Consider the following 17,736-nt stretch of genomic DNA (forward strand, 5'->3'; position numbering starts at 1 on the left):
GGTTCACGGTACACCTCATCCCAGTCTAACTGCTGTAGGCTTTCCCTGAAATTTGCAATTGTTAAATCGTTGACTGAACGTACTACTTTGGAGGACTGTTTAGTATTGCTGAATGGAGCTATGTCATATATTGTAACTAGCTGTGCACCATGATCAGAAAGACCATTCTCAACAGGCTGAGCATTTATCTGGTTAAACTTATCTTGGTCTATAAAGAAGTTATCTATCAGTGAGCTGCTATCCTTTACCACCCGAGTAGGAAAATCAATAACGGGTGTCAAATTGAAAGAACCGAGTAATACTTCAAGGTCATTTTTCCTATTACCCTCTTTCAGAGAATCTACATTGAAGACCCCACAAATAATAATTTGCTTCCCCCTGTCTGACAGATAGCACAACAAGGAGTCCAAATTTTTCAGAAATAGATGAAAATTTCCTGATGGGGACCTATATACAGTTACAATTATAAATGTACATTTATTTAATTTAAGCTCACAGGCACATGCTTCTATATGTTTCTCTACACAAAACTTTTTTGTTTCTATACTTTTTGCACAATGATAACTTTTGACATATATGGCAACTCCTCCTTTCTCCATATTTTCTCTCATTACATGTGCAGAGAGCTTATATCCACTTACATTTACCTTATCCATATTAGTAACAATGTGATGCTCAGACAGGCATAGTATATCTATTTCATTCTCAGCTTCTAAATCTTCTAAGCAAACCAGAAGCTCATCTACTTTATTCTTTAAACTCCCAATATTTTGATGAAATATACTTACATTATTTTTAATTATACTTTTATGAGAACCTTTCCTTATTCTAACATTTGCAGTACTCTCCTGTCTGAGTTTCTCATTGTGCTTAGGCCTAGTTCCTATACCAGTGGTCACATGGTGTTCAGAGAGGCAGATTATGTCAACTGGGTTGGGTGACTTTAATTCATCAATGCAATTACCTAGGACTGAGATACAACTTGGTGGAGATAAAATTTCTGGTGATTGGTGAAAATTTATAATTGATAGCTGTGATTGGTGATCCAATGTGCTAGAATTGTGCTGTTTAATTTCTTTCCTAAACTGAAGATTTGTTTCAATCCTGACCTCTCGTAGAACTTGACATCTTTCTGTCTTACCTATCCTAAAAAAGGTGCTGCTCCAACACCTGTAACCACTGGTATTTTACCATTCATGGTAGTGCCTCCCCCCCTTAAATTTCCTGCTATTACCCCAGCCAGTTTCCCCTTCCCTTTCCTGTTGAGATGTAGGCCGTGCCTGGTATAGTCCCACCTACTGAGATAATCAACAGGAACCACACCAATATGAGCCCCCGCACCCGACCCAAGCAGCTGTTCCAACTCCAAATTAACTCTCCCAACAGAAGAGTTCAAATGAGGCCGGTCATGGCGTCTCAGGACAGATACAAATTCAACATTGGTGTGTCTCGATGCTGACGCAATCTTTACCAGGTCACACAGGCGGTCAGTTTACTTTCAAAAGCACTGTGGATTTCAATTATCAGACTTTCAGTAGCTTTTATGGTTGACTGATTAGTTCTGCATCCAAACTGGCTGTTATTAAGTAATTTATTGCTCTCAAAATACATGTAAGTCTGTGTGTGTGAGCAGATCTCTATGATTTTCGCCAGTATAGGGACAACTGATATTGATCTATACTTATCTGGTATTCCTCCATCACCCTTTCTGTATATGGGGAGTACAACCATAATTTTGAGGCAATCAGGGAAAATGCCATCATCAAGGATTTTGTTTGCAAGGTAGAGTATAGGAGTTCTAATTTCCTTAATTATAGCCTTTATTACAAAGTTACTGAATCCATAGTATTCTTCTGTTTTGGAGTTGTACAGCTGGAGTTGCAGTTATTTACATCTGTAGCAGTTATTCTACCTCAGTTAAATCGTCACTTTTTGGAACATGGGCATTTACTGAATTTATGAAGTGTTTGTTGAGAATGCTACAATTAATTGGGTTACTGATTTCGTCTTTTCTCATGTTTATCTAACTTTTAACTATGTTCCATGCAGCTTAACATTTGTTTTCAGAATTTAAAATATAGTCTTCATTTGCTTTCATTTTTGCCCCTTTAATATAAGAATTGTATATTTTTCTTAAGTTTATATATCTATTCTTGTTTTCTTGACTGCCTTGAATTTTGTCCTTCAGCATGAGTAGAAGGATTCTGATTTTCTTGATGTGTGGGGTGTGCCATTTTTTTGTATGTTGTGGTCTATGCATATTGCTAGGGTTACATCTCTTAATAAGAAGAGGATAATAAGAGGGAAGTTACTGTCTAATGTATTTTTTATATTGGATATGAACACAGAAAAGCTTTCATTTATATCTTTGTCGATGGTTAGTATTCCAGCCAATTCTATTCTACTCAGTTCATTTCTCATTACTACAGTATTCTCTTCCTAGAGAGCTCTATATGTAGTTAGCATCCTGGTATCATGAAGTGTCAGATTTCCAATTTTGAGCCATATGCCATCATGGTAAGATAGTCCTAATTTGATGGTATCCCACTCTACTTGATTCCTACACACATTACCAATTATACTGTGAAGGCATGTCTCCATTCCAGTCTAGTCTACCTATTAAGATGTCACATCATCCATTTATAGGCTCACAAAACACAAGGAAGAATGTTGTCTTATTTATAAAGTAAACAAAAGATGAAACTTCTGCTGCTCTTTGTCTCTCAGTAAAAACATTTGTATTAGCTCCTAATTTTCTCATTGCACTTACTTCTCAAGAATTATGTTAGAGGTTGTAATATGTTTGCCCGCAACACTTAGAGGAAGGGGTAAAGAGGTCGCATCTCAACTCCCCTTTCATAATAGCAGCGCTTAGGTTAGATTAGATTTACTTTCATTCCAACTGATCCATAGTGAGGAGGTCGTCCAGGATATAGAACATGGCAGAAAAACAATAATAAATGACAAATATCTAGAACTGAAACAAATAAGCTTACCTTCTGTATTCTCACGAATATTCCAGTCTTTGATGTACAGCATTTGAAACCACCTGATTTCCACGAGTAAGAGATGTCCCCCACCAAGTCACGAACCCCTGCTATATCTCTCCATTCCATTATGTTCTGATAGCACTCTTCAATTAGAAGGCTGTCTAGTCCTCCACCCATCACTGACTAGGTAGAGAGCTACCACAACACGAAAAATAGCATACTATCGTAGAGGACAAAATTCACAACCAAGCGAGGCATATGTGGACTGCACGAAGAAATACAGAAGTGTAACACCTACATTTCATTAATATCAAACGATGGTCTACAAATATCACCCTGTATATGTTCTGATCTACTTTATTGTATTCCTACAATTACTACATTAGAAATATGACAGGGTAATGGAGTCAGAGAGTTCGCTGACAGCACAGTCTCTCTCTCTCTCTCTCTCTCTCTCTCTCTCTGTGTGTGTGTGTGTGTGTGTGTGTGTGTGTGTGTGTGTGTGTTCGTGTGTGTGTGTGTGTGTGTCCGTGTGTGTCCGTGTGTGTGTGTGTGTGTGTGTGTGTGTGTGTGTGTGTGTGTGTGTGTGTGTGTGTCCGTGTGTCCCCTCATTATTTCTATAAGATCCAATGGAGTAAAACCAGAAACCATAAAAACTTCACTAAGGTCACCTGGTAGAGAACTCAATATTACCACATCCCTCTCTTCCGTCTGCATGCTGACATTGAGCATATCTGGTGATCCAATACATGTATCAGTTCCATGTCACTTGCAGACCTGTGTAAAGTTTTATTCCACATATTGTAGGAGAACCATATCCCACAGACTATCAGTCACAAGAGTAGATTCCTATGTTGTTCATTCATAAGCAGTTTGATACATTCTTTTTTTTGCTGAAACACATCCAAGCAGTGTATGACTACAGCTTTGTACACTGCCGAACATTTTGTTTTTCCACCTTGACTCTGAAGTCCCAGTCAAGCGCTAAACCAGCATTAACACCTTTCGATCCATCAGCTGTCACAGAAAGCTGAATATCGCATGGTGTAAGTTAAGCTGCTCCTACAATACACAGGTTGCTTGAAATAAAAGGTGGAAGTGGTGTCTCATATTGACAAAAATATGGAAGATATCACAACACATGGAAACTGAATGACATATAAATAAGCATACCTGGAGTAGAGAAGCAACTCAAAGAGTTGAAAACAAATAAATCCTCAGGCTCATGTGGAGTGACTGGAAAAAAGTGCAGGTGACTACAGCATATAAGAAAGGTAAAAGAACAGACCCACAAAATTACAGGTCAATATCCCTAACTTCTGCTTGCTGCAGAATCCTGGACCATAGTCTCAGTTTGAATATAACAGACTTTCTTGAAGCTAAGAAGTTTATGTGCACGAATCAGCACGGTTTTAGAAAGCATCGCTAGTACAAAACTCCGCTTGCCCTTTTCTTTTATTATGTACTGAGAACTACGGATGATGGGCAACAGGCAGATTTCATGCGTCTAGATTTTGAGAAAGCATTTGACAGTCCATTGCAGGCTGTTAACGAAGGTATGAGCATACAGAATACGTTGACAGATATGTGAGTGGCTCGAAGACTTCTTAAATAATACAATCCAGTATGTTGCCCTTGACAGCGAACATTCATCAGGGACAAGGGTATCATTGGAAGTGCCCAGGGAAGTGTGATAGGACCACTGTTGTTTTCTATATACATAAATGATTTGGTGGAAGGGTGGAAAGCCATCTGCGGTTGTTTGCTGAGGATGCTGTGGTGTACGATAAGCTGTCAAAGTTGAGTGACTGTAGGAAGATACAAGACAACTTAGATGAAAATTTCAGTCTGTGTGATGAATGGAAGCTATCCCTAAATGTGGAAAAATGTAAGTTTATGCAGATGAGTGGGAAGAACAAACTGGTAATGTTCAGATAGAGTATTACTAGTGTCCTGCTTGACACAGTCAAGTTGTTTCAATATCTGGGCATAACGTTGCAAAGTGATATGAAGTGTAGTGAGCATGTGAAAACTGTGTTACGGAAGGCAAATGGTTGAGAATTTTAGGAAAGAGTGGTTCACCTGTAAAGGAGACTGCATGTAGGACACTGGTGCGATGCATTCTTGAGTATTGCCCCAGTGTTTGGGATCTGAACCAGGTTGGATTGAAGGAAGATATTGAAGCAATTCAGAGGAGGAGGAGGAGATTACTGTTTAACGTCCCGTCGACAACGAGGCCATTAGAGACGGAGCACAAGCTCGGATTACGGAAGGATGGGGAAGGAAATCGGCCATGCCCTTTTTAAGGAACCATCCCGGCATTTGCCTGAAGCGATTTAGGGAAATCACGGAAAACCTAAATCAGGATGGCCGGACGCGGGATTGAACCGTCGTCCTCCCGAATGCGAGTCCAGTGTGCTAACCACTGCGCCACCTCGCTCGGTGAAGCAATTCAGAAGTGGCTGCTAGGTTCATTACTGGTAGGGCTGAACAACATATATGTGTTATGGAGATACTTTGGGAACTCAAAAGAGAATCCCTGGAGAAACACTATTGAGAAAACTTAGAGAGCCAGAATTTGAAGCAGACAGTCAAACGATTCTACTGCCCAACATACGTCACATTAAGGACCACAAAGATAAGATATGAGAAATTAGGGCTCATACAGAGGCTTACAGATAGCCGTTTTTCCCTCATTCTATTTGCAAGTGGAACGAGAGGGGAAATGACAAGCAGTTGTACAGGGTACCCTGTGTGGCTTGCAGAGTATCTAATAGATATATATGTAGATTACTTTGCAGCATTGCGGAACATCTCCAAACAGCTCTGCAAAGGAGATTGCCTCTACATTTAAGCCCATGTTATCTGTTTTGTACAGTGTCAAGAGGAGGCAAACACAAAGCCATAGGGGTCAATTAATTGTTGCTAGTTCAAACATATGGTGAATGATGGTACCCCTTAGGGAATTGGCCACAAAGGACACTGGTTGCAATGGATGTGTATGCCCGGGAGCCTCATTCAGTCTGTCAAAGAGGCTATTCCAGCAGCCATCGAGGGAACAGGATGCAACCAACTGCAGATTGTGGTGCATGTTGGAACAAATGATGTCTATTGTCTGGGTTCTGAGGTCATACTTGGCTCATTCCAGCAACTGGCAGAGAAGTTTGAGAAGACCAGCGTTGTGTGTGGAGTATCAACAAAGCTCACAATTTGCAGTATTGTCACCAGAACTAACCGTGACACTTTGGTTCTAAGTCAACTGAAAGGACAGAACCAGAGACTTCAAAGGTTGTGACAAGCTAGGCTGTGACTTCCTCAACTTGCAACATAGGGTTGAGAACTGTAGGGTCCTCCTATGTGGGTCAAGTGTGCACTACACATTAGAGGCTGCTACTCAGGTAGCAGATTGTGTGTGGAGAGCACACAAAGGTTTTTATAGATCAGGTGGCTGTCCATCCTGTCCAGATACTGATAGCTGTAGGAAACCCAGAAGTATCAGTGTAAGATCGAAGGAAGTGCCTCCTGCAGTTGAGGGTATTAAAATCCTAATGGTAAACTGCTGAAGCATTCACAAGTAAGTGCCAGAGTTTGAATTGCTCATGGAAAGCAGTGAAGCTTACATAATGTAAGGTACAGAAAGATGAAATACTTAACACCATTTTCAAGTGTTTGTTAACAGACGAAAATCCAGGACATCTACCCCACTTTAATCCTCAAACCACTGAAAAGATTAATGAAATAAGTATTTTCAGTGTTGTTGGGAAATAGCTGAAATTGTTTAAGTTGAACAAAGCTCCAAGGCCCAATGGAGTCCCTGTCAAATTCTATATGGAATTTGTGGCTGAGTTAGCACCTCTTCTACTATCTACTGTAGATTCCTTAAATAAAAAAACCATGCCCAGTAATCGGAATAAAGCACAGGTCACACCCATGTACAAGAGAGGTAATAGATGTAGTCCACAAAACTACCATCCATATCCTGGACATCAATTTGTTGTAGAATCCGAGAACATATTCTGAGCTCAAACATTATGTGGTATCTTGAGCAAAATGACCTCCTCAATGCCATCCAGCATGGATTCCATAAACATTGATCATGTGAAACCCAACTCATACCTTCCTCACGTGACACTAAAAGCTTTGGATGAAGGCAGTAATGTAGATGCAGTATTTATTGGTTTCCGAAAAACCATTTGACTAATTCCACACCTATGCTTATTGTCAAAAGTACAATTGTATGGGTTAGCAAGTGAAGTTTGTGACTTGACTGAAGACTTTTGGTAGGGAGGATGGAGCATGTTATCTTGGATGGAGAGTCATCGTCAGATGAAGTAGTACCTTTGGGTGTGCCCCAGGTAAGTTCATGCTGTCTAGTAATGACCCTATGGACAATATTAATAGCAAAATCAGGCTTTTTGCAGATGGTGCATTTGTCTATAATGGAGAAGAAAGAAAGAAGCTGCATAAATATTCAGTGAGATCTTTATAAGATTTCAAAGTGGTGCAAAGAAATTAATTGTTCAGAAATGTAAAATTATGCAAGTCACAAAACAAAAAAGCATAGTATCTGATGATGAGTCATTGTTGGAACTGGCCAACTCGTATGTGTAACACTTGGTAGGGATAGGAAATGGAATGATCACAGAGGCTCATTTGTGGGTAAAGCAGGTAGTATACTTCAGTTTATTGGTAGAATACAGGTGAACAATCAGTCTACAAAGGAGGCAGTTTACAAATCACTCATGTGACTGGTTCTAGAATATTGCTCAACTGTGTGGGACCCGTACCAAATAATATGATATTGAATGTATACAGAGAAGGGCAGCACAAATGCTCACAGGTTTGTTTGTTCCATGAGAAAGTGTCAAGAGATACTGAAGAAACTGACCTGGAAGACTCTCGAAAAAGACATAAACTGTCCCGAGAAAATCCATTAACAAAGTTTCAAGAACCAGCTATAAATGATGACTCTAGGAATATACTACAACCTCCTATGTATCACTTACATAGGGATCATGAGGATAAGATTAGAATAGTTACTGCATACAGAGAGGGATTCAAATAATCATTCTTCTGCACTCCATATACTTATATGAATGGAATGGGAAAAACCCTTATAACTGGTACAATGTGACGTATCTTCTGCCATGAAGCTCGTGGTTGTTTGCAGAGCATAGATGTCGATGTGGATTTTAACCAGGCATATCATTTGTAAATAAATTACTTGGACACACAGTATAGCTTTGCATATTAGGGCATCCTGTCAGCTGATGCTGATGTAGAGTTGCATACTTAAATGCTACATGCAAGATTTCCCATGAGTTGTGATGGATAATTCAGATGAAAGTCTGCAATATGTTATTATCCACCTCTGGAAACAGTCAGCAGCCAAGTTGTGCAGCAGATACACAGCTATACTGCCACTGCCCTGCTTGGGCTTCCATGTTTTCTCTTTGTAGCACTATGATACACATAGAGGTCAGTTGCTTACCTGCAGTATACCCAACTGACATTTATTATAAGCTGTTAAGGCAGTGTTTGAAGTTGAGATAATGTAAACCAATATACCACACATATCTTTTAACTTAAACATGAGCATATTTTCCTTAGCATCAGAATAAAAACTATAACTTCTAGTCCTTATAATTTCATAGCAAGGCCCACAGTCACCTGAGTGTGGGGCCTGGTGAACAGGGATAGGGGTTAGTCATACATCCCAGAGCTCCAGTGGCCAATATTATGCAGCTTGTTTGGAAAACTTTGGCCCTCCATAGAATGTTAAAGCGTAGTGAGCATGAAGTTACAGAGAATCATGAGAAATCAGTAGTGCTAATGCTGAAATATTGTGTAATATAGCATTTATCAACCCAAGTAAGGAATGCTTTTAAACATTAGCGGTTCTATTAGTTTCAACTTTTCTTCAGTTAAAGCAGTGTTTACATTGCGTCCATTTAATAGACGTCACTATATGAGATGGGGATGGGCCCCCTTCAGCCTGGACTTTAAATAAATTTCCACCCCTGTCCAATCTCCTACAGTTAATTTTTCTATCCTCTCTGAAGAAAAACTAGATATGCTGTGACATATTTTACATGTTTCTATAAAAAAAAATGTTATTGTACCTCCTGTAGATACCTAGTGACCAGCATTTAGTCTCTCCAAAAATTTAATAATTTTCTTAATTGAATTTTTCATGTTATATAATGTACATGTTGTAACACATTTAGTTCAGATATTTGTAGTTATACATAATGATAAAACTTCTATTAAAGAAAATTAAATGTTTATTATTAGAAAATATGTACAAGATAGGGGTAGAAAATGCACAGGACACAGAAAAATAAAAACTAGCTTATTAATTGCACAACCAATCAATGGAAAGTCCAGGATGGAATAACAACAATATTATGAAAAGGATAAATTGGAAAACTATGCATTTTAGCTTTCAGCCAAAAGGCCTTCTTCTGAAGCAGAAAACACATCCACACAAACATTCACACAGGCACAACTCACATTCACATGACCACTGTCACTTACCACTATGGCCAGAGGCAGTGATCATTTGTATGGGAGTTGCGCCTGTGTGAATGTGTTTGTGCTTTCCTGCTTCAGAAGGAGGCCTTTTAGCCAAAAGCTAAAATGTTTTGCAGTCTTTTTCTTGTACCTGTCTGTGGCTTATTGCCTCCTCTATATGGTGAGTAGCAATCTATCCTTTTCATAATACTGTTATTAATTGCACAAACAGATTTTCATACATCATTCTGTTCACACACAATAATCAGACCACAGAACACACATCTCACAGAAGAAAAACACAGCCACATTATACAATATGACTAGAGTATAGCATATAGGGCACATGCTGCTGAGTGCAATGCAACTTTTTGTTGTTTGTCAATATGTCTCAATTTTTCCAGTGTTGAGTCAGTCTGCAACAGCTAATCTGGATTACTGTAAAGATCTATGGCTCCATGTATTTACACTATTCATTATGTGAGAAAAAGAACCACAAGTTTCCCCAACTTTCAGCCAAGCTGTTATTTCACAACAGGAATGTTCTCTGAACATCTTTTGTGGTGCTCGTGAGTTTGTTATCGCAAAATTATGTATGAACTTAGGCATCATCATGAATATTTCTCTCTTCTCCAGTTACTGAGCTTCCAAAAATGTACCAGCTAGCTGCAGTATGAGGATTTCACTGCTTCAAATAGTTTTTTTCTGTTTTTATTTGCCTCAAGGTTTCCTGTTGTAGGCCTGGAATGAGAAAAGAGTATACGTTACTGAAATATGAAATATTTTGAATTTGCCAGATATTAGAGTTACGTTATAGGTTACTTTTTCAGATAACCAAGAACTCAATGGACCTAAAAAGAAATCATAATATGTTCCACAGCCTTGTGAGCCAAAAGCTGACTTGTAGGTAAATAAAGAACAGCTGAATATTCACGAAGAAATATTTATGTGCTATAATTATGAAAATCAGAAAAGTACAATTCATTGAAACATTACTTTCAACTAAAATCTGAAAACCAAAGATAAATGAAAAAGATAAAAAAATTAAAGAAAGTGAAAGACATGAGCTTTTGTCTTCAAAGTGTTCAAAAATGCAAGCCATATGGTGAGAATTCAAGCCTTGTCGTTCAGCATCAAGAAGTAGTATTCTGGTACTAAGCTGGCTTACTTCAAGGCAAAGCATATGAGAACATTTACAGAATTATGCTCATATGGAGAAAAGGATGAGATTGCACAGGGAGATCACTATAGGTGGTACTTAACTTTTAATTTGTTACAAAGAGTGGACAAGTAAGATAAAATGATAAGTGGCCTTCTCCTCCTTAAACAATGTAAAGTGGGTGGTTAGCGAAATATGTACTGTTGTAGTCATAGCAAATACAATATTTCAAATATTGTGTAATGGAGACAGAAATACTACCACTCTTGGAAATCTTCAAAGTAACCAGTTTAAAACCATTGTACCCATTTTCTTTCTAATTGTGTTATCATTCTTTTGGATCTAGTTTGTTCTTTCCAAAGCTGCCTAACATGTGAAATTTACTACTTGAATCAAGGAGATTCCAAAGTAAAATTGAAAATATATTACAATATATTACACTGACGTACATGCATTAGTTCATGTGGCATAATAGCAGAATATGAATGATAGATGAATATGTTGTAATTAGACAATAAACCTCTCTTTTTGTTGGTGTGGATTATATTGCATTTATCCTATTTAAATGTCAGCCAGCATTTGCTACAACAGATTTCCTTGTCCGTTTGCTTATAGGTACTGAGAAACTGTTAAAAGCTATTCTCTAAAATATTGCCAATGAGAGGGGCAAAAATCCCAACAAATAAAACATTCCACTCACCTCTTCTGCTACTTTAGCCAATTGGGCAGCCATTGACTCCCCTGTTTGCTCAACCATTTTGTAGAAATAGCCCTCTGGGAATTGTAGCAGTACATGAGGATGTGCATATTCCTATAAAAAGCATGAAATATTATTTTTGTAATGCTAATGAGAATATACACAAATCAATAAATACAGTTATGAGATAACTTTGGCTACTGAAATTACAGAGTATTATAAAATAAACACAGAAACATCTGAAGAAAGATGTCAGAACCAACACATTCATTTGCCAAATTTTACAGGTATTAAAAAACAAAATAACAGCAGCTACTGTTTTCTGGGACCTGTCTAAGGTATTTTATATTGTGAATCACAATATTCTCCTAGATAACTGAAGTATAATGGAATTGGTGGTATAGCCAACCAATGGATAATATCATACCTAACCAAATGCAGCAAGTTATATTTCATAATTTTATCAATGTAAATAGGCAAGACTCTTCTTACAAGGGGAAATCACTTATAAGGTTCCACAATACCCAATCATAGGTCTACTACTGTTATGTTTAAATGATGTTCCAACTAATATTCAACAAGAAGAGTTAGTTCTTTTTACAGATGACACTAGCTATAGTCATAACATCAACAGAAATCTATCTACACTTCCCTTGCCCTTAATTCTTCACAAACAAACACAAATTTCTGGGCATAATTGTTGACAAACACCTGTCATGGAAAGACCATATAGACCACATTTGTAAGAAAACCAGTACAAAGTGTATCTACTGAATAAAAAGAATGTAAGCCTTCCTAGACCATAATACACTCCTGGAAATTGAAATAAGAACACCGTGAATTCATTGTCCCAGGAAGGGGAAACTTTATTGACACATTCCTGGGGTCAGATACATCACATGATCACACTGACAGAACCACAGGCACATAGACACAGGCAACAGAGCATGCACAATGTCGGCACTAGTACAGTGTATATCCACCTTTCGCAGCAATGCAGGCTGCTATTCTCCCATGGAGACGATCGTAGAGATGCTGGATGTAGTCCTGTGGAACGGCTTGCCATGCCATTTCCACCTGGCGCCTCAGTTGGACCAGCGTTCGTGCTGGACGTGCAGACCGCGTGAGACGACGCTTCATCCAGTCCCAAACATGCTCAATGGGGGACAGATCCGGAGATCTTGCTGGCCAGGGTAGTTGACTTACACCTTCTAGAGCACGTTGGGTGGCACGGGATACATGCGGACGTGCATTGTCCTGTTGGAACAGCAAGTTCCCTTGCCGGTCTAGGAATGGTAGAACGATGGGTTCGATGACGGTTTGGATGTACCATGCACTATTCAGTGTCCCCTCGACGATCACCAGTGGTGTACGGCCAGTGTAGGAGATCGCTCCCCACACCATATTGCCGGGTGTTGGCCCTGTGTGCCTCGGTCGTATGCAGTCCTGATTGTGGCGCTCACCTGCACGGCGCCAAACACGCATACGGCCATCATTGGCACCAAGGCAGAAGCGACTCTCATCGCTGAAGATGACACGTCTCCATTCGTCCCTCCATTCAGGCCTGTCGCGACACCACTGGAGGCGGGCTGCACGATGTTGGGGCGTGAGCGGAAGACGGCCTAACGGTGTGCGGGACCGTAGCCCAGCTTCATGGAGACGGTTGCGAACGGTCCTCGCCGATACCCCAGGAGCAACAGTGTCCCTAATTTGCTGGGAAGTGGCGGTGCGGTCCCCTACGGCACTGCGTAGGATCCTACGGTCTTGGCGTGCATCTGTGCGTCGCTGCGGTCCGGTCCCAGGTCGACGGGCACGTGCACCTTCCGCCGACCACTGGCGACAACATCGATGTACTGTGGAGACCTCACGCCCCACGTGTTGAGCAATTCGGCGGTACGTCCACCCGGCCTCCCGCATGCCCACTATACGCCCTCGCTCAAAGTCCGTCAACTGCACATACGGTTCACGTCCACACTGTCGCGGCATGCTACCAGTGTTAAAGACTGCGATGGAGCTCCGTATGCCACGGCAAACTGGCCGACACTGACGACGGCGGTGCACAAATGCTGCGCAGCTAGCGCCATTCGACGGCCAACACTGCGGTTCCTGGTGTGTCCGCTGTGCCGTGCGTGTGATCATTGCTTGTACAGCCTTCTCGCAGTGTCCGGAGCAAGTATGGTGGGTCTGACACACCGGTGTCAATGTGTTCTTTTTTCCATTTCCAGGAGTGTAGTTTGAGACAAATATACTTTGGAGTGATACATCCACATCTTAAGCATGGTATTGAGATACAGGGTGGGGCACCAGCTATCTATATAGACAGCCTTTTCAGACTGCAAAAAAAAAGGCAGTAAGTGATAGCCAAGGTAAACAGGAGAGAGCCTTATAGTGAAATCTTCAGAAAATATAAAATGCTACCCACCTATGCTATATACATCCTGTAGGCAATAATTTTGTGAAACAAAATCAAGAATATAATGTAACAATAAATATGTACATAGGGACAATACACGGGGAAAGGAAAATTTTGACAGAATTTCAAGCAAAAAAATGTTGCAGACCATAGGCCACGTACAATAGGAACCATCTTTTATAAGAGACTTCCATCTGACCTCAAGACAGTTAATTTAAACACTTTAAAGAATAAATTTTAAGTATTTATTAATGGAGAAAAGCTATAATTCAGTAGAAGATTTCAAGTTGTAATATCCCTTTGTAAAACATTTTATATAAGCTTATTTTTGCAATACAAAAATGATAATTTCTGATCTTCACACATTATATCAAAGTAAGAGCAAACATGGAAAATCCAAGATGGAATGTAACAATGTTGTGAAAAGGAAAGTTGCCACTCACCATATAGCAGAGATGCTGAGTCGCAGACAGGCTCAACAAAAAGACTGTCACAAATATAGCTTTTGGCCAGTAAGGCCTTCGTCAAAATTAGACAACAAACACACACACACACACACACACACACACACACACACACACACACACACACACACACACACCCAAATGCAACTAACACACACATGACTGCAGTCTCAGGCAACAGCGTATAAAGCATAAGTTTGTTTTTGCAACAAAACAAGATAATTTCTGGCCTTCACTACTTATACCAATGTGTGCACTTACATACATTAACTAAACCTTTGTATGTGTGAACTAAAATCTATGACAATGTCCAAAAACTGATTGTCTATGGACTGCAACCAACAAATAAAATAAATAAATAAAAAATATTGTAATGAATTCACACACATACGGCAACAGAAGAAATGATAAATAATGTTCCTAAGAAGTTTGTGGATGCTTTTCTATAAATGGTGTCTCTCTCTCTCTCTCTCTCTCTCTCTCTCTCTCTCTCTCTCTCTCTCTGTTTCAAACACAACCTATTCAGTGCTGTACATCAAGATGCACTACACTAATGATAAATGTATCTCTTGGTGAGGAAATAATAACTAGGATGGGAACTACAAAATTACTAAATAAAATTTGTTCTGCAGCTTCTAAAACAACTTAAAGTTACCTTTAGTAGAAAAAGGGATGCGCAGTGCCACCAGCAAAAATTTTGATCACTTATCCAGTGATATAAAATGTCTGACAGACAGCAAAATTAAAGTTGAAAACAAACTGAAAAAGTTTCTCATAGACAACTCCTTCTGTTGTAGGAGGGTTTCTATTTTTGTAATAAGTAGAAGGTAGGGTAGGAATTAGTGAGTCCTGTCTGTTTTTTTTTTTTTTTTTTTTTTTTGAAAAAAAAAAGAGCTTGTGAATTGTCAGCATGTAGCCAAATTTACATCTAGATGTCTAATGTGATTGCAAAATGTCTCATTCCACATCATTACAATTAGTCATAAAAATGAGCCATGGAACATGAAAATAAGTAACACCAGTAAAACACTCAGCAGCCTTAGAGTGCAGTCGTGTGTGTGTGTGTGTGTGTGTGTGTGTGTGAGTGGCATTTGTGTGAGTGTTTGTGTGTATGTTCTGACTCTGATGAAGGCCTTGTTGGCTGACAGCTTATTTTCTGTCAGTATTTTTGTTGTGCGCATCTGCCACTCAGCATCTCCACTTTATGGTAGGTAACAACTATCCTTTTCATAATACTGTTGATTTGGTCAAACAATGGAAAATCCAGGATAGAATGTAACAATATTAGAGAAGGAAAGTTGTTACTCACCATGTAGCGGAGATGCTGAGTCACGTCATCAGTCTCGGACAACTGAAACCACTCTCAGTGCCGTGTGTGCAAGTTGCATTTGCATGAGTGTGTGCATGTGTGTGTGTGTGTGTGTGTGTGTGTGTGTCTATTGCCGACAGAGGCATTAATGGCCAAAAGCTATAATTGTGTGAATCTTTTTGTTGTGACTATCGCAACTCAGTATCTCCGCTATAGGATGAGTAGCAACTTTCCTTCTCTAATATTGTTAATTTGGTCACTTGGACCCACAGAAATTTAGGAGCAGAGATGTTTTCCATTAAAGTCAAATGTTTTGTGCTTTTTACAATGATTATCAGCAACATTTGTGAAAAAATAGGGAAAATAAAATGTAAAACAACAATGGAAATACGATATTGCAGTGCCTGTGTTGTTAAGAAGAATGATGCAATGTTCTTTTGGACAGGCATGCACGCACTGTGATGACTATGGTCCATTATGAAGTATATTCACAGTTGCATATACAAATACCGATAAGCTGTATAAGGGAATGATGACAATGAAAATTTGTGCCAGACTGGGATTTGAACCCAGATTTCCTGCTTTATGTGGGTGGTCATGTTAACTTCTTTGGCTACCTGAAAGGACAGACACAATGTATTCATATAAATAATAATGATAATTTGTTTACATCAGTGGTTAGCACAATGGTTTTCATTAGGTCATGAACCTTATGCTCCTTCTCCAACCCCTCCCCAACTCTCCAAAAAACTGATGTGCAGAAATTACAGAAAAAATTGTACACGATGTGACTGCTCTGATAGGACAGGATAAGTTGTGATGAGACGGGAGTAATATATGCAGGATAGATGTTTCAGACAGCTCTTGCACCTGAGTCTTCCATAGGTTATGATCAATGGGACAAGAGGTCGTGAGTACCTGTGGCATAAGGATGGACTAGGATATTGTGTAAAGAGGTTGGGTGATACTATAACACTTTGGGAGGGATAGAAAGTATTGTGAGTAGGATGTTCCTAATTTTTGGGCATGATAATAAGTAGCCAAAGCCCCGCAAAAGATATCCGTCAATCGCCCCCGGGAACCAGTTGCAGAGGAGAACTTCCATCATCACTTAGTATCATCTTGGATTGAAACAACTGAAACATATCTTTAATAGGTGATTCAACTATGAAGGGCAGTCAAATGAAAACTGAACACCAACCAAAATAGGACCATGGAATGGTTCCATTCAAAATCACACCACATGCATTAAGGTATTTATCCCAGTGGGAGATGAAATGATCAATTTCTATTTTTTAGAAAACTCAGCTGGCCACTGTCAGCTGCCCAACAGCATCCACTCCAGCTCTCCCTCATCCAACTGGAGCTGATGTCTGCACATATCTCTCTTCTGGTTGTCACAGATGTGAAAATCAAGCTGTACAGAGTATGTTGCAGTGTTTCCGAAGCAAATCTGCTGAAGCGTACCCTTTGTCTGTTTGGCAGTAGGGGGGGAGGGGGGGGGGGGTGATACTGTGCAGTAGAATAAGTCTATCTGACAGCATTCCAACAGCCTGAGGGCAAACAGCAAAGCCAACAGTAAGACATCTCACATCTCCACCACAAAAGAAATCCAAAGCTGTTCACACAAGTTCCAGTAAGGCCATGATGACCTCCTTCTTTGACTTCAGAGCATCCTGCTTGTCCAGTTCCTCGAGGATGAAACCATAATCAATGTGTAGTGCTATGAAGACACTTCACAGAAACTGTGACATGCCATAAAGCCAAAGTGCCCAGGAATGTTGTGAGACAGGGTCATCCTGTTGCACAATAATGCACACCCCCACATTGCCAATCAGATGAAGGCTACACTTTGGCTATGTAGTTGGGAAATTCTGCAACATCTTTGTACAACCTGGATCTTTCACCATGTGATTTTCAGGTCTTTGGGGACGTGAAGAAAGACATATATGGACATTGGATTCAGTTGGATGAGGAAGTGCAACAGTGAGTGTGGCTGTAGATCTGTCAGCAGCCAATTATACATATCGTAATGCCTGGAAATGAGAAACATCCTATCCACAATCCTTCCTAACCTGTCCTCCCGCTGCTGGAGTGTTATTACATCCTTCTTCAGATTCCCCACTTCCTTTTCCTCTCGTTCATTCCAAATGACATAACCTCTCACTCTAGTTGTGTTGCAGTGCGTGAA

At 39.8% G+C, this 17,736-nt stretch overlaps 1 protein-coding gene across 2 annotated transcripts in view; it reads right to left on the reverse strand.

Moving 5' to 3' along the window:
- Positions 1 to 9,278: 9,278 nt before the first annotated feature.
- LOC126458622 (probable multidrug resistance-associated protein lethal(2)03659) overlaps positions 9,279 to 17,736 on the reverse strand; it is a 287,255-nt gene continuing 278,797 nt past the window's right edge. For both annotated transcript variants that reach the window (XM_050095789.1, XM_050095788.1), the window contains exons 24-25: positions 11,363 to 11,473; positions 9,279 to 10,244 (exon numbers count right to left, since the gene is read on the reverse strand). In XM_050095789.1, coding sequence (XP_049951746.1) covers positions 10,224 to 10,244; positions 11,363 to 11,473 — 132 coding nt within the window. In that variant the 3' untranslated portion in view covers positions 9,279 to 10,223. The remainder of the gene's footprint in view (positions 10,245 to 11,362; positions 11,474 to 17,736) is intronic.

Source organism: Schistocerca serialis, chromosome 2 (assembly GCF_023864345.2).
Source record: "Schistocerca serialis cubense isolate TAMUIC-IGC-003099 chromosome 2, iqSchSeri2.2, whole genome shotgun sequence".
NCBI lineage: Eukaryota > Metazoa > Arthropoda > Insecta > Orthoptera > Acrididae > Schistocerca > Schistocerca serialis.